General features: G+C 47.9%; 1 protein-coding gene across 8 annotated transcripts in view; it reads right to left on the reverse strand.

The window, feature by feature from the left end:
* Positions 1-18,362, reverse strand: part of SLC39A11 (solute carrier family 39 member 11) — a 590,263-nt gene that overhangs the window by 525,360 nt on the left and 46,541 nt on the right. For all 8 annotated transcript variants that reach the window (XR_004619757.1, XM_034641028.1, XM_034641031.1 and 5 more), the window contains exon 4: positions 7,998-8,156. Coding sequence is in view for 7 of the 8 variants with exons in the window: in XM_034641028.1 (XP_034496919.1) it covers positions 7,998-8,156 (159 nt within the window). In the remaining variant the exon portion in view is untranslated. The remainder of the gene's footprint in view (positions 1-7,997; positions 8,157-18,362) is intronic.

Genomic DNA, 18,362 nt, shown 5'->3' on the forward strand with positions numbered 1-18,362 from the left:
CCTCTTCCCCTGCTCATGTGCTTGCTCACCCTCTCTCTCAAATGAATACATAAATCTTTTTTAAAATGTCAGTTTATTATAAACTGCCAGTTTATTATAAAAACAAAAAGCATTTAGTGCTTGGTTTTACAGTGCTTTATAGCCTAACTGCAGCGGAAGCTTTGGTGCACGTGTGTGTGTGTGTGTGTGTGTGCGTGTGTGGTGTGTGAGTGCGTGTGCCCACGCATGTACACGTTTTCATGCCAGACCCTCTTCCCTCCGCGAAGACACAACGCTGACAGAGGTGGGCTTCCGAACCCTGGTCAAAAGCCAGAGCGGACAGTGTCCGACGCTCTGGGCCACTGGCTGCAAAGCTACAGATGTCTCTCCCGCAGCCCCACAGAGCCACGACTGCGTGCACAGCTAACACTCACAGGCGCACAAACGGCTGGGGCAGTGTGTGTGTGCACAGCTAAACGTGCACTGCGAGACAGCCAGGGAATGGCGAAACCCGCGGTTTTCTCCAAGAGGCAGCAGCCACGCCAGACTAGGACACTGCGTCCCCCCCTTTCAGCCCCTCTGCGGGCCGCTGAGACCAAAACCAACACCTGAGCATCTTCCTCAAAGATGCTCAGAATCTGCAGATTCTGAGCATCTTTGAGGAAGATGCTGCAGAATGCATCACCAGCAAAAGAATGCATCACCAGCAAAAGAATGCAGAATGCATCACCAGCAAAAGAAACCTCAGGTCTGGCTCTGGCTTGCACCTTGGGACCAGGTGCTCGGGGGCCCCGCATGTCACTCTCTACAGGTCTCACGTTCTGAAGTGCCGGCAGCTTCCGCGCACCAAGAGCCCCTGGTACAATGACATATCCTGTCCGCTCTGTAAAAGACTCAAAACCCCCTTGGCGGTGGATCCCTCTGAAAGACCACCTACGACGCTCTCTAGCCAGGGCTCATAAGTCACTGCTTCTGCTGCTGGCAAGCCTATGGGTTTGCGCCATCAGCAACAAACATATTAACCAGTGTTGGGTATCGGTCAGCGAGCTTTGCCGCTCAGGGAGCAGACTTCATCAGCCTGCCCGTTCAGCGGCCAGAACTTCGGCTTGTTCTAGTTCGGAACATCCAGTGCCTAAACTGATGGCCTCCAGGGACGTCCACGGGATGAACTATCCCTATCGGGCTCACCTCTCAACCTTAGTACCATAAATACCAAAAGAAACCAAGAGAATGTTGTTAGGGGCTGAATTGCATCCCCTAAAATTCTTATGTTGCAGCCTTAACCCCTGTACCTCAGAACGTGACTGTATTTAGAGGGAGGAAAAGGTCTCTGAAAGAGGTGATTAAGTTAAAATGAGACCGCACGGGCACAGAATCAAGGCCACGCGAGGGCACAACAGGAAGGGAGCGTCTGCAAGCCAACAAGAGAGGACACGGAGGAAGCCCGACCCGCTGGCTCCCCGAGCTCGGAGTTCTGGCCTCCAGAACTGGGAGGAAACACATGTCCGTCGTCAGAGGCCTCTGGTCTGCAGTACCCTGCCACTGGCCCTACCGATGTGTAGACGGTGAAGCAACACGCCCATTGGCAAAACCTCTTCCCTCTTTGACCGGATTCTATAGCCAGTGGGGCCACCTGATACCCCCCACGCCCCAGCCCCTGCACTAGAGGCTCTCTCCAGCCTAGCCACGATGTCCACAACCCATCAAACCCAGCATACCTTCCAGTATCAAGCAGAATTGCATGAGAACGAAGGAAGCACTCAGGGGCGCCTGGGTGGCTCAGTCCGTTAAGTATCTGCCTTCGGCTCAGGTCATGATCTCCACCCACAACCCCTACCACCCGCACCCCCACTCATGCGCGTGCATGTGCATGCACGCTTTCGCTTTCTCTCTCAAATACATAAATAAAAACTTAAAAAAACAACAACAGAAGGAAGCACTAAAACTGAGGCAGAGGGCCGGTCTTCTCTATGAAGCTAGTTGGGCTTATCAGACAATGTCAGGCTTAGGCTACAGACTCGGGTGGTTACCACCCCAGTTTCTCCTTGTGGCGTTCCGTGAGATATTCTTGGCACCCCCCACCCCCCCGCAACCCCACTTTTTCTCTGCAAGGTACTCTTTAGTGAAGTAGAATCAGAATGCTGAAGATGGAGAGAACCTATACAGGAGGAAAAACCATCCGAACGGGGGAAAAATACTCGCCTCCTGCTATCTGTGTCACTTCCAGACACGTGTCCTAGGTGGCCCCTCCGAGCAACCCCAGCCAACCGATACTGACATCAGCCAAAGTTGGCCACGTATGAAAAGGACGGGCACACGCCACTCGCTCAGGTTTGCAGCAGCAGCGTCTTCTTTGCCATTACAGAGACAACAAAGAGAAGAAACTCAACAGGACTGCGGACACAGATGAATGAAGAAGGGAGCGGAGAAGAAGGCAGTACCCCCCACCGCTTGCGAATTGACCCTGCCCCAGGCAGGACCACCAGCCCCACTCTCAGATGAGAGATCTCAAAGGGAATCACACAGACCCACCACCTTCCCTTCCCCCCCATCCCGCAGTCCCTGGGAGGCCTCCTCAAGATGTCACAGCCCGACAGGGGAGGGAGAGGGTGGGGAGCACAAATCTCCCGGGGAGGCTGCCAAGATGGAAAGCAAGCTGCAAAAAGCAAGTAGCAACAACACAGACAGTATGTTACCATGTGTTTTTCAGAAAACACAAAACAAAATTACATTTCCAGATGTACATAGATACATATGTAAAAGCACTGAGCGATCCAGCTGCGCGATGGTAGGGAAATTATCGGGGCAGCTACATACAGGAAGGTGGGGGACGCTGCACAGGGAGCAGCACGACTGTAGATAAAAGTCACTCCAGATGTAAACATTACACACAAGAGGATGCACGCACCGGTTCCAATGGTGTGAAAATGCATTGCACGCACGCACACAAGAGAAAGGAGCTCAAAACGAGGCAGAGCTCAGATTGCTACAGAGCGGATTTAAAGCATGCTCGAGCAAGACAAGCAAATGAGGAAAGTGTTTACATTTCAGTATTTAAAAGACACAACAAAGTTCATTTTCTTAAAGAAAAGAGAAAAAATCTGGAAGGATACCCACTAAACTGGTAACAACGGTCGGTCTGGGGACAGGACAGGAAGATGGAAGTGTCTTAGTCCATTCTGGGCTGCTATAAAAAATTACTCTAGGGGGCGCATGGCTGGCTCGGTCCAGTCGGTAAAGCCTGCGACTCTTTTTTTTTTTTTTTAATGATTTNTTTTTTTTAATGATTTTTTATTATATTATGTTAGTCACCATACAGTACATCCCCGGATTCCGATGCAAAGTTCGATGCTTCATTAGTTGCGTATAACACCCAGTGCACCATGCAATACGTGCCGTCCTTACTACCCATCACCGGGCTATTNACCCATTACCGGTCTATCTCATTCCCCCACCCCCCTCTCCTCTGAGGCCCCCAGTTTGTTTCTCATAGTCCATAATCTCTCATGCTTCATTCCTCCCTCTGATTACCCCCTCTTTCTTTATCCCTTTCTTCCCCTACCTATCATCCTAGTTCTTATGTTCCATAGATGAGAGAAATCATAGGATAGTTGTCTTTCTCTGCTTGACTTATTTCACTTAGATCTCCTCCAGTGCCGTCCATGTTGCAGCAAATGTTGAGAACTCGTTCTTTCTGATAGATGAGTAATATTCCATTGTATATATGGACCACAGCTACTTAATCCAGTCATCTGTTGAAGGGCATCTCCACTCCTTCCACGATTTAACTATTGTGGACAATGCTGCTATGAACATTGGGGTGCATATGGCCCTTCTCTTCACTACGTTTGTATCTTTGGGGTAAACACCCAGTAGTGCAATGGCTGGATCATAGGGTAGCTCAATTTTTAACTTTTTAAGGGACCTCCAACTGTTTTCCAGAGTGGCTGTACCAACTTGCATTCCCACCAACAATGTAGGAGGGATCCCCTTTCTCTCTTGATCTTGGGGTTTGCAGGTTCGAATCCCATGTTGGGTATAGAGATTACTTGAAGAAAATAAAATCTATTTAAAAAATTACTATAGGAGCGCCTGGGTGGCTCAGTCGGTTAAGCATCTGCCTTCGGCTCAGGTCACGATCCCGGAGTCCTGGGATCGAGCCCTGCATCGGGCTCCTGCTCGGCGAGGAGTCTGCTCCTCCCTCTCCCTCTGCCCCTCCTGCTCCGTCTCTCAATTTCTCTCTCTCTCAAATACATAAATAAAATCTTTGGGAAAAATAAATAACTTTTTTTTTTAATTTAAAAATTGCTATAAACTGAGTGGCTNCCGTCTCTCAATTTCTCTCTCTCTCAAATACATAAATAAAATCTTTGGGAAAAATAAATAACTTTTTTTTTTTAATTTAAAAATTGCTATAAACTGAGTGGCTTATATATATACAACAGAAATGTATTTCTCACAATTCCGGAAGCTGGAAGGTCAATATCAAAGGGCTGGCATCATCGGTGTCTGGTTTCTTGTTCGCAGACAGCATCCCTGTGTCACCGTGTGTCCTCACACGGCAGAAGGAACAGGGAGCTCTTAGGGACCTCTTTATAAGGGCACTAATCTCATCATAAGGACTCCATGCTCGTGACCGGATCACCTCCAGAAGGCCCCACCTCCTAATACCATCACACTGAGGGTTAGGATTTCACCATGTGAATTTGAGGGGGACACAGTCTATAGCAGGAAGGGACTTTCACATAATTTTTTTTTTTTTTAGTTTTTATGATGAGATTTTTGTGTTGTATCATTGTNGATAGAGACAGCCAGCGAGAGAGGGAACACAAGCAGGGGGAGTAGGAGAGGAAGAAGCAGGCTCACAGCAGAGGAGCCTGACGTGGGGCTCGAACCCACAACACGGGATCACGCCCTGAGCCGAAGGCAGACGCTCAACCGCTGTGCCACCCAGGCACCCCAGGAAGGGACTTTCACATAATTTTTTTTTTTTTTAGTTTTTATGATGAGATTTTTGTGTTGTATCATTGTAATACTAATATGATTAAAAAGAAAGACAGGAGGCCTTGGGAACACACACCCCACTGTCCTTCCCAACCCTACCCTTCTACCCACCAGTAGAAAATCACTGCTTTAAACTCAAGGTAAAAGCCACCCCACCTACTGCCATCCTTAACTTCATACAGAAGCAGAACTGCAAAGACCACAAAAATGTCAATGTCTCCAAACAGCTGTTTACTATCCATTCTCTCCATAGGGCCTCCGCAGGGGAACCCCGGGCTCAGGCTGGCCCCGGTCACGTTCCCCATCAGCCCCCTCTTGGCAGCCGTCTTACCGAGGTCCAAAAGCTGGCACCTCCGTGCCTACCCCCTGCCTCTTCCCCTCTCCCATTAAGACACCATTTGGCAAAATCTCCATAAATCTCTGTAAGCTCATTTCCCATTACCGGTTACTGCCTGAGCCTTCTCTACTTCATCCCAGATAAAGAAATGAAAACAAATACCCAGTTCAGAGAGAGAGTCTATGTATCTGAAGTTAACAAAACCACAACGGGTTCAACTTGACAGGCTGTTATGAGTAAAACCCTTTTCATGAGCAGTAGTTTGCTTCGGCTCCAAAAGGGGGACAGATAAATCTGAGAAGCTGAACGAACAGAAATAGAGTTGGGAGACCAGAGTTGGTGGTTAACCATCTCGTTCCCACAAACCCAAGGGTCTGGGTTCTCAAACTGGCTTCTAGCTGCCTGACAAGACCCCCTCCCCCGGGGACACTCAATCAGTCGGATGACCACATGGATGCAAGATCAAAACCCATTAAGTCACACTCCACGGAGCGCCTTCAACAGACCCGAGCTGCTGCCCCTTCTGCGTTGGGAAAGCACATTAAGAGTGAAACCTAGGGGAACCGCATGCTGTCTCAGAGCGACGGTGGCCTGAGTTTGCGTCTCTCAACGGCAACATCTGTATTCAGTGACTGTAGCCCTCATAAATAATTCTTATCTGTTTATAGACCTTCCAGAACAAATTCCCCTTCTCACATCAATGGCAAGAATTAATGTCTTTTCAAATGCCCTAGAACAGATGTTTACCGTCAGGCTGATCTTTCTGCCAATTAGCCCGGTTCTGGGCATTCATGGTTATTATGCCCTTTTTCAAGCCCCTTCAAATTCTCACCCTGGACACGCAGCCACCGCTCCCAAGCCATTCCTAATTTTCTGTGCAGTCTGTCCACGACTTTCCCCTGTGATCGTCTCCATATTCAAAGCATATATTAGAACAAACACCAAGCAGAAGGTTAAAACAGTGATGCTGCATGGTACAAATTGGCCAGTGACTATTTACGCTGCCCAGAGAAAGTCCCCACACTCAGACAGCTGATCAAATACACCTGCCCCCATCGCCACCCCGGTACCAGTGAGCAGAGCCCCATCATGAGTGCAAAGAGCCCTCCACGAGATACAGTCTTAGAAGCCCAGTGGGGCCCGGGTAGGAAGGGCAGAATGAGACCCGCTGGCGGCTGTGAGGAGCCGCTGAGCCAGCCCCTGGTCTGCTGTTCTGAGAGTTAAGGCCATAGGCTGTAAGATCTTCCTGCCAGGGCTAGTAAAATATATCCCAAGGGCAAGTTCACACATGACCAGGGTGGACCTGAGAGCAGAATACAGCCGCCCACACGGAGGACCTCTCAAAGTTCTTATAGTGCAGAAATAATCAATGGCAAGGAAGTCAAGGGCCCAGGGGCCAGAAACTGACACTGACATTTAAGCTCCTGATGAAAAAAATGACACGGGGTCTTTCCTCCAAGACGATGTCATGATTCTCCATCCAACCATCACATCCGGCTGTCTGGTCCAGAGGCTGGTCCTTCTGTGACACGAGGAATCCGTTTCTCATTGCCCCCAAGGACAAGTTCTCCCAAGAACCCTTCCTTTTCTTTCTCTGGTCAGGAATTTATGGCAGCAAAGAAGGCAGGTAGGCAGGGAAGAGAATGTCAGACCACCTCCTGGGCTAGGTGTCCAGCTGACTCCAGCAAGCCAGACTGGATCCTCGCTCGTCACAGTCCAACAGAAGAAATGACCTCCAGCCCCATTCTCCCCTATAGCGTCCTTCTTGTGCCTCCTCCCTTTCTGGGTGAGCAGAGAATTCAAGCACCAGCCCAGATCTCACAGAGGACTTCTGCCTATCTCTAGGGCTGCTTGGGACACAGCATCGGGGAAGGCATAGGTTCCTGTACTGGGTCCTTACGACACTGACCCTTCTCTACTGACAGAAGCATATGCACACCACCTGATTTTAGCCAAGGGTTACGATCTCACGGCCAGATTTCAGGCTGTGGTTCGTACCATGCTTCACACATGAGCAAGTGAGTACATGCTCGCTCCCCGCACCTAACCCACCAGCCCCATTTCAGCAAAAAAGCCTAAAATCTCTGGCTTGACCCCAGTTCTAGTGCCTTTTTAGATTTTTAAATGTTTACTTTGCAGCCCCTCAAGGGAGTTAGCCTCAGGCTATCGGAAGGAAGACTAGAGCCAAGGGACACACAACCAGGCAACAGCAGGAGTGAACTCGAACTTGGGCTCTGCTACCCAGTGCCCCCACCTCATCCTCCTGTTAATAAGCCCTTGTCGATGTGACGCTGTCACTGGTCTTATGCTACAGTTGGGTGTGTCGTCATCTCCCTGATGACAGTGTAGGCTCCCTGAGGGTCAAGACCATGATCATAATCACTCACTTCTCCCAGTTGCCAGGTCCGCTCGGAGACACAGTGCCACACGGTACAACATCAGCTGCACTCTCTATTTATAGGGAAATCTGACATGTAAAATCTGAACTTACCAAAATGTAACTAAGGGGATGATTAGTCATATTACCAAGAGCTTATTTTCTTTTAGGAAGAAAAGTCCCAATTCAAGGTACAATTCTAGGTAAAAGCCCTAAGTGGCTTGAAATATCTATTTCGATACCACTGGCTACTCAACAGAGCCATGAATGGGTCCATCAAGTCTGAAGAGTGGTACTCACCAGGTGAGGCATCAGGAGGTCAGCCAGGTAGACAAAAGCAGCTCCGAGGGTAAAGCCAACGGCCACAGGGAAGAAGGCAAAGGCACCAAAGCCCCCAGAGGACGTGGCCATCTCAACGGCCGGGGCCAGGAGAGACCAATAGGAAGCTGCTAACATGACCTGCAAAACCACAGGGAACAAGCCATTAAACCAAGCACAACCCCAAAAGGCCCTCCAAGTGTCGACCTCAGTTGCTCTCTGTGGCCCAAAACGAACCCTACACAGGTGTTAGGCCTTTTATCTTTAGCATTTGGTACTCTCTCAAACCACAAAGCCACCACCAGAACGCCTGGGATGAATGCCATGGGAATTCAATATGGCGCGGGACGGAGGTGATCTTGGAGGGATGGAGTCCAGTTTGCTCTCATCTAGCCTCTAACTCAGTGGGTCTCAACCACTGGCAACTCTACCCTCCGCTACAGTGTGGCAACGGGTGGAGACATTTTTGGTTGCCACAGTAGACATGAGTCACACACATCTGTCTCCCTTCCATTTTTACCTGTTAGCTCCATGTCTGCTCTCTGGGGCACCAAAGAAGGTATCTTTCCTCTAGGATACGTGGCAGCCTTTGAAATATTTGAAGACAACCACTGACCAATGTCAGCTTGGTCTTGCCAACTTTGTTATCTCTAAAAGGAAAGCAGGGAACTAATATTTATCGATCACCTACTATGTCCAGAGAAATAGATCTTTGATAGCTTCTGTTATCATTGCCACAACGCTGGGAGGCAGATGCTGTCTTCTGTTGCTATCCATAGATAAAGATATTGAATCAGAAGTGATAAGATAATGTGCAGGAGATCATGTCGCCAATAAACGGCAGATCCACGGACCTGAGCAAGTAGGACCATAATCACCTGAATGAGGGCAGAACCATGAAAGGGAAGAGAAAAACGAAGTGGAACCCAATCTCATTGAGGTCAGCTGGATAGAACTTCTCCAGTGTTTACCGAATGAAAACGCTCACCCACGGCTGTTTACTCTTAAAGGTGCCGTGACACCTCCTTGGGGAGAGTACACCCACTACCCACCGTAACCATAGGACAGGCATCACTGGCATATTAAATGTTGAATGGGTTTCTTAAAATGCTTTAATTATGCCCTGCCTTAAAAAAAAAAAATCTGCATCACCCATCTCTAGAATAACATTTGTGGAGACAAAACCAGGTATTACAAAAGCAAAAATAAAGAACAAATCCATGCAGAAAGTAATTTCCCTTCTGCCAACCATCATCCACACACGGTCACTTGCTCTGGGCCCCATTCTCCCAGCAAAAGTCTTAGTGCCTCCCACGGACAGATTGTATCTGCCTCAGAAACTCTCAGAAAGGAAGAAAATGCCTCATCAGTTCAGTTCCATGAGACCATCCAAGGAAGCTTGTGGATTCCTTCCCCGTGCCACAGCCTAACCCATCCCTCTCCCAGACTGTTGTCTCACTGGCTCTAGAATTCAACAGCCCTGGGGAGCTGCTATTCATGGTTAACTCTGCACCAAGGAGGATGTGCACGCAGCCTGTCCAGCAACCTCTTTGTGTGCACGTTCCAGGGCCTTGCAAACAGCCCCATCAGCAGTGACGCGAACGCTATGCCATCCAGGAAGGCTACTCATCTCATCCCCCAACCCCTCCCTGCATCCCATCCTCGTTGATGCCACTGGGGGGCACGTCTTCAGCCTCAGCTCCCCAACTACCTCTTCCACACAAAGTGGAATCTCTTGGGTCCAAGCCCCTTTCCATCCCTCTACATCCCTGGACACCAACTTTTTCCTTGGCCCAGCAGATAGAGATACAAAATGTTGCCATGGACAAGTGACACGAGGTAGAGCAGAAGAGATGTGCCTCTCAACGGAGGGGTACTGGGATGCTTGAAAGAGAAGAACATGCCGAATGATTCAGATGGGCCCCCCTCGAGAATCACCATTCTCTATCCTTCCAGTGAAATCGAGGACCCAACTGGATTTCCTTCATTTCTTTTCCTCACCGCATACCCTGCCTCCCACATAAACTAGAAAAATGACCAAAGAATAACCATGAAATAGAACCGGGTTGCCTGTCTGAAGTGAAAACAGGGCCCAAAGAAAAGCGACTTAGAGGGTGTATGTGGGAGACCAAATAATGACCTCCCTCCAAAGACAGCCACATCCTGATCCCCAAAACCCATGACTATGCCCCCCTTACATGGCAAAAGGAACTCTGCGCTTGTGATTAAATTAAGGACCTTGAGATGGGGAGCTTATCCTGGATGATCTGGGCAGAGCCAAAGTGATCCCAGGGTTCTTAGGAGAAGACAAGAAGAGTCAGAGAGAAGATGTGATGACAAGAGCAGAGGTCACAGTTAGTAAGGGACTGGAAGATGCTGCTGGGCTGGCTTGAAGACGAAGGAAAGGTCATGAACCAAGAAATAGAGGTGGCCTCCAGAAAGTGGAAAAAGCAAGGAAACGGACAGTCCCCTAGAGCCTCCAGAAGGAACGCAGTCCGGCCAACAGCTCGACTGTAACCCAGGTAAGACCACTTTGGACTTCTGAACCCCAGGACTTTCAGATAGCATGTGTGTGTCCTTTCAAGCCACTACATTTGTGGTATTTTCTTACGGTGGCAACAAGAAACTAATACAGCATCTGAAGGCATGCATTACTTTTTTTAAGAGCAGTTATAGGTACACAGCAAAATAGAGCAGGAAGNCTCCCAGCAAAAGTCTTAGTGCCTCCCACGGACAGATTGTATCTGCCTCAGAAACTCTCAGAAAGGAAGAAAATGCCTAATCAGTTCAGTTCCGTGAGACCATCCAAGGAAGCTTGTGGATTCCTTCCCCGTGCCACAGCCTAACCCATCCCTCTCCCAGACTGTTGTCTCACTGACTCTAGAATTCAACAGCCCTGGGGAGCTGCTATTCATGGTTAACTCTGCACCAAGGAGGATGTGCACGCAGCCTGTCCAGCAACCTCTTTGTGTGCACGTTCCAGGGCCTTGCAAACAGCCCCATCAGCAGTGACGCGAACGCTATGCCATCCAGGAAGGCTACTCATCTCATCCCCCAACCCCTCCCTGCATCCCATCCTCGTTGATGCCACTGGGGGGCACGTCTTCAGCCTCAGCTCCCCAACTACCTCTTCCACACAAAGCGGAATCTCTTGGGTCCAAGCCCCTTTCCATCCCTCTACATCCCTGGACACCAACTTTTTCCTTGGCCCAGCAGATAGAGATACAAAATGTTGCCATGGACAAGTGACACGAGGTAGAGCAGAAGAGATGTGCCTCTCAACGGAGGGGTACTGGGATGCTTGAAAGAGAAGAACATGCCGAATGATTCAGATGGGCCCCCCTCAAGAATCACCATTCTCTATCCTTCCAGTGAAATCGAGGACCCAACTGGATTTCCTTCATTTCTTTTCCTCACCGCATACCCTGCCTCCCACATAAACTAGAAAAATGACCAAAGAATAACCATGAAATAGAACCGGGTTGCCTGTCTGAAGTGAAAACAGGGCCCAAAGAAAAGCGACTTAGAGGGTGTATGTGGGAGACCAAATAATGACCTCCCTCCAAAGACAGCCACATCCTGATCCCCAAAACCCATGACTATGCCCCCCTTACATGGCAAAAGGAACTCTGCGCTTGTGATTAAATTAAGGACCTTGAGATGGGGAGCTTATCCTGGATGATCTGGGCAGAGCCAAAGTGATCCCAGGGTTCTTAGGAGAAGACAAGAAGAGTCAGAGAGAAGATGTGATGACAAGAGCAGAGGTCACAGTTAGTAAGGGACTGGAAGATGCTGCTGGGCTGGCTTGAAGACAAAGGAAAGGTCATGAACCAAGAAATAGAGGCGGCCTCCAGAAAGTGGAAAAAGCAAGGAAACGGACAGTCCCCTAGAGCCTCCAGAAGGAACGCAGCCCGGCCAACAGCTCGACTGTAACCCAGGTAAGACCACTTTGGACTTCTGAACCCCAGGACTTTCAGATAGCATATGTGTGTCCTTTCAAGCCACTACATTTGTGGTATTTTCTTACGGTGGCAACAAGAAACTAATACAGCATCTGAAGGCATGCATTACTTTTTTTACGAGCAGTTATAGGTACACAGCAAAATAGAGCAGGAAGTACAGAGAAGTCCCCTGCCCCACACGTGCACGAACTCCCAGTATGGGCAGCCCACACCTCGGTGGCATGTTTGTTACAATACACAGACACACCATGAACCTCCGAAGTCCACGGTTTACATTAGAGCTCAGGCTTGCTGCTGTACATCCCACTGGCTTGTATAAACACATAAGGATAGGNGCCATCCAGGAAGGCTACTCATCTCATCCCCCAACCCCTCCCTGCATCCCATCCTCGTTGATGCCACTGGGGGGCACGTCTTCAGCCTCAGCTCCCCAACTACCTCTTCCACACAAAGTGGAATCTCTTGGGTCCAAGCCCCTTTCCATCCCTCTACATCCCTGGACACCAACTTTTTCCTTGGCCCAGCAGATAGAGATACAAAATGTTGCCATGGACAAGTGACACGAGGTAGAGCAGAAGAGATGTGCCTCTCAACGGAGGGGTACTGGGATGCTTGAAAGAGAAGAACATGCCGAATGATTCAGATGGGCCCCCCTCGAGAATCACCATTCTCTATCCTTCCAGTGAAATCGAGGACCCAACTGGATTTCCTTCATTTCTTTTCCTCACCGCATACCCTGCCTCCCACATAAACTAGAAAAATGACCAAAGAATAACCATGAAATAGAACCGGGTTGCCTGTCTGAAGTGAAAACAGGGCCCAAAGAAAAGCGACTTAGAGGGTGTATGTGGGAGACCAAATAATGACCTCCCTCCAAAGACAGCCACATCCTGATCCCCAAAACCCATGACTATGTCCCCCTTACATGGCAAAAGGAACTCCGCGCTTGTGATTAAATTAAGGACCTTGAGATGCGGAGCTTATCCTGGATGATCTGGGCAGAGCCAAAGTGATCCCAGGGTTCTTAGGAGAAGACAAGAAGAGTCAGAGAGAAGATGTGATGACAAGAGCAGAGGTCACAGTTAGTAAGGGACTGGAAGATGCTGCTGGGCTGGCTTGAAGACAAAGGAAAGGTCATGAACCAAGAAATAGAGGCGGCCTCCAGAAAGTGGAAAAAGCAAGGAAACGGACAGTCCCCTAGAGCCTCCAGAAGGAACGCAGTCCGGCCAACAGCTCGACTGTAACCCAGGTAAGACCACTTTGGACTTCTGAACCCCAGGACTTTCAGATAGCATGTGTGTGTCCTTTCAAGCCACTACATTTGTGGTATTTTCTTACGGTGGCAACAAGAAACTAATACAGCATCTGAAGGCATGCATTACTTTTTTTACGAGCAGTTATAGGTACACAGCAAAATAGAGCAGGAAGTACAGAGAAGTCCCCTGCCCCACACGTGCACGAACTCCCAGTATGGGCAGCCCACACCTCGGTGGCATGTTGGTTACAATACACAGACACACCATGAACCTCCGAAGTCCACAGTTTACATTAGAGCTCAGGCTTGCTGCTGTACATCCCACGGGCTTGTATAAACACATAAGGATAGGTATCTGCCATTACAGTATCATTACGGGGTGGTTTCACGGCCCTACAAATCCTGGGTGCTCTGCCTATTCATCCCCCCCTCCTCCCCACCCTTGGCAACCCCTGATTTCTTTACAGTCTCCACAGTCTCTTGCCTTTTCCAGAATGTCATACAGTTGGAAGCACACGGTCTGTAGCCTTTTCAGATTAGCTTCTTTCACTCAGTGATATGCTTTTAAGGTTCCTCCATGTCTTTTTGTGGCTTGGATAGCTCATTTCTTTTTAGCCTTGAATAATACTCCATTGTCTGCATGGCCCACAGTTTGTTTATTCATTCACCTATGGAAGGACATCTTGGTCGCTTTCAAGTTTTGGCAATTATGAATAATGAATAAAGCTGCTCTCGGCATCTGTGTGCAGGTTTCTGTGTGGATGTAACTCTTCAGTTCATTCGGGTAAATACCAAGGAGTACAATCGCTGGATTGTAGGGTAAGCCTGATTTAATAATTTACCTCCACATAGGTGGCCGGCCTGAACCTCTCAACACTGGCAAAGCTCCTTTAAATGTTAAGCATTTTTTAATCTGGACGACATTAACTAGCTGTACAGTAGGAGAAGTCGTGCATCTGATTAAGTCTGATTTACTCCTGCGGAGCGGCTCCTGGAGGGGGGAAGCTCCCAGGGAGAAGGTGGTCAGAAGTAGGNCGCTGGATTGTAGGGTAAGCCTGATTTAATAATTTACCTCCACATAGGTGGCCGGCCTGAACCTCTCAACACTGGCAAAGCTCCTTTAAATGTTAAGCATTTTTTAATCTGGATGACATTAACTAGCTGTATAGTAGGAGAAGTCGTGCATCTGATTAACTCTGATTTACTCCTGCGGAGCGGCGCCTGGAGGGGGGAAGCTCCCAGGGAGAAGGTGGTCAGAAGTAGGCCCAAGACTTCAGGTAATGAGCTCCACAGGGAGGTCCTTGCCAGCCAGTCCCTTTAGGACCCCAGATGACAGATACCCAGAGCCCTTCGACTGCTGCAACGCCGCTTATAAAGGCAAAAGCCAGTCTAGCAGCACCAGCCCTGAAGATAGCAGACAGAAGCATGAGGAGCAGACAACAAGCACCTTCCTCTTCCCACCTTTGTCTAGAAAAGGGATGCATAATCAGGTTTTAGGGCACATGGCAGGGGCCTCACTCTTCCCCCAAAGCCCTTTTCTTGCCTTTTTCTTGCCCAGAATAAAACGTGAAGCCCAATCAATCAAATGCGCTGTGGGAAGGCCTGGGGGGAGCCCGTCCTCCAAGCCAGGTGTTGCTAAGACCAAAGCAGCCCAAAGTTTTGCTAAATAATCAAAGCAGCTCAAGGGAGCAGGCATTTCAATAACAATGACAATTCCTGCGAAAAGAGCTAAGGAGGAAATACAGTTTTTTTTAAAAAAGGACCGAATGTCTCACTTCCATCTGGCTGGTTTAATAGGCTTACTGCAGGGCCCAGAAACCTGAAGATGGAACAGTGACTGTCAGACAAGCTGTGTCTACTCCTCACTTCCCATGACCAAGGGTGATCGCACCCTGGCTCTCTTCTTGACACACCGCCCAGGGCGTCTCAGCCCCATGACTGACCCCAACGTCCATCCCTACAGAGGTGTGAATGCAGGAATGGATGACCTGAGTTAATTTTTTAAAAAGGGATGTTGATCTTGTTCGTAGTTGACAAGATGGGAACAGCCCAAATGTCCAACAACAGGTGAATGGAGACACAAAATATTCTCCTCGATGGAGTACTTCTCACCCATGAAAAGGAGTGGAGCGCTGCGTACAGACTACAACATAAGGGAGCCTCAAAAACATTAATTATATGCTAAGTGGAAGAAGCCAGACACAAAAGGTCACATAGAATTAGCTTGCAATTAAAGAAGATACGGTGTGTATATATATACAATGGAATATTACTCAGCCACCAAAAAATGAAATCTTACCATTTGCAATGACATGGATGAAACTAGAGAGTATACGCTAAGTGAAATAAGTTAGAGAAAGACAATTATCATATGATTTCACTCATGTGGAAAATAAGAAACAGAACAGATGAACATAGGGGAAGGGAGGGAAAAATAAAATAAGATGAAATTAGAGAGGGAGACAAACCATAAGAGACTGTTAACTATAGAGAACAAACTGAGGGCTGCTGGAGGGGAGGTGGGTGGGGGGATGGGGTGACTGGGTGATGGGCATTAAGGAGGGCACGTGACGTAATAAGCACCGGGTGTTACATGCAACGGATGAATCACTGAACTCTACCTCTGAAACCAATAATACACTATATGGTAATTAACTGAATTAAAATAAAATAAAATTTAAAAAACAAAAGATTAAAAAATTAAAAATAAATTTAAAATAAATTTAAAAATAAAAAATAAATATTTACATTACAATCCATTTATACAAAGTATCCAGAACAAGCCAATCCTAGACACAAAACAGACTAGTGATTGACAGGGGATGGTGGAAGCCCGGAATGGGGGAGCAACTGTCTAACGGGTGCAGGGCCCTCTTTGTGATGAAAATATCTGGAACTAGACAGAGGTGATGGTCACACAACACTGTGAATGTACTAAATGTCTCTGAATTGTACACTATAAAACGGTGAGTGTTACGTGGATTTTATCTCACTTAAAAAAAAAAAAGAAAGTTGAGCTAGCCCTAACCATTAGAAGCCTATCTTGGACGACTACCCCCCACTGCAAGCTGAACCCTCCAGCCCTGCCCCCCCATCCCTTGGCCCAAGCACTTCTATTTGCAAAAATGCTAAAACACCAAGACCTACCTCTCATGCCTTTTCTTCCAAGCATCCAAAACCTATTACCACACACGCATACATAAACAATGGATGGGGAAACTCAGGATTTAGAATCAGGTTCAAATTTGCATCTTGGCTCTGCCGCTTACTAGTTAGGTAGCCCCAAGCGAATAACCTAAGGTTTCTGCAGCTCAATTCTGAGCAAACCACACACAGGGGCAATGCTTACTCTATGAAGATTGTCTTAAAAATGATATGGGGCAATGCATATACCCCACCGACCTAGTTCCTGGCGGGAAGTTAAGGGTCAGGTTGGTGTTGTTGGATTCTTCCCTGAGCTTGCCTGCACTCAGCATGCTCCTGCCCTCGGCCCCATCTTGCCCCCCCTCCAGGGTGGCCCCTTTCCAACCCACTGGATTCATTATTTGTGTCCATATTCCCCCGGAGACTAGGACGAGGGCCTTGCTATGAGCATCTTTGTATCCTGGCACTACAGGTCTGAGTAGCCCTGGACATAGCAGGTCTCCAATATTGGGTACCTAAATGAATTCTCTATTATCCCTGCTAATGATGGGGAGCAACGGGGGCGGAGAAATCAAAAGAAGGCATAATCAGGAAGTGATTCAGCACTCGTTTTTTTTAATCTACTACCTAAATTTTAAAGTGATTTTACCTTCCAAATTAAGAACTATACAGGCTCATACTCAAATGCCTTCACTCCTTTGACAAACACTGGATGAGTCATTGTTTAACATAACAGAGTTTTTCTTAGGGGTGGAAAGAAAGTGGTATAGAATTTGCAGAGCATCACAGAAAATCTGTTGCATAGCGTCTGCTGATAGAGTTGAAAGGGGTTTCAGGAGGCTGCCCAGTCCAAATGCTTCATTTAACAGGTGGGAAAACTGAGACCCGAAGGGATCCAGTGGCTTTTCTCAAAGCCCCAGAGCCAGCTGATGTCATCCAAAGCTAACTGCATCAGCCCCACATCAAGTTCGTACCATCCTTCCCCCCTCCACTGACCCGGAGTCTTTCAAGAAATTCTAAGAGCTGAAGACAAAAGCTGAAGTTAGTGCCTCCCTTATCACCAGGCAAAGCATCCCACAGCCACAGCCTGCGATGAATCAGCTTTAGCAATCATCATATGTAACCTTGATCCCATGGACATTCCCCACCATTGGGATATAAGCTGCTTCAAGAAAACCCAGCACTAGGAAATATTTGGCAACTCATTAACAGGAGAAATGATCTTGTTAAACATTTTTCTCTGCAACATTCGTTACAAACCTAATTAAATCTCAAAAACCCAAACCCATAGCCCATGACTGCCTTAAAGGTAGGGAAACAAGCAGTTCTGTAACTCCAAAGATAATGTCCCCTTAGCAGCATGGCTAAAGCTGGCAGTTTTAAAACTAAGTCTACGTATATTATGCTCTCAGTGTAGGGCTCTGAATGAAAGGCACACCTTCCTCTCTTGCAGACCACACTTTAAAACAAGAACACTCTAAATGCAACATGTATCCTGGGATGGATGCTGGGAACAGCAGAAGGACAACAGTGGGAAAAAATGGTGAAATCCAACTAGCATCTGGGGCTGAGGGAACAGCGATGTACCAATGTTAATTTCTTGGCTTTGACAAATGNAAGAGCCTGATGTGGGGCTCGATCCCATAACGCCGGGATCACGCCCTGAGCCGAAGGCAGACGCTTAACCGCTGTGCCACCCAGGCGCCCCTAAAACAAGAACACTCTAAATGCAACATGTATCCTGGGATGGATGCTGGGAACAGCAGAAGGACAACAGTGGGAAAAAATGGTGAAATCCAACTAGCATCTGGGGCTGAGGGAACAGCGATGTACCAATGTTAATTTCTTGGCTTTGACAAATGTGCTGTGGTTATGTAACATGGTTAGGGGAAATGGGTAAGAATATGCAGAAATGCCCTGGGCTGTTTTTGAAACTTTTCTCAAAATCTAAAATACTTCCAAACAAAGAGTTTATTAAAAATTAAT

Source organism: Ailuropoda melanoleuca, chromosome 13 (genome assembly GCF_002007445.2).
Source record: "Ailuropoda melanoleuca isolate Jingjing chromosome 13, ASM200744v2, whole genome shotgun sequence".
Classification (NCBI taxonomy): domain Eukaryota; kingdom Metazoa; phylum Chordata; class Mammalia; order Carnivora; family Ursidae; genus Ailuropoda; species Ailuropoda melanoleuca.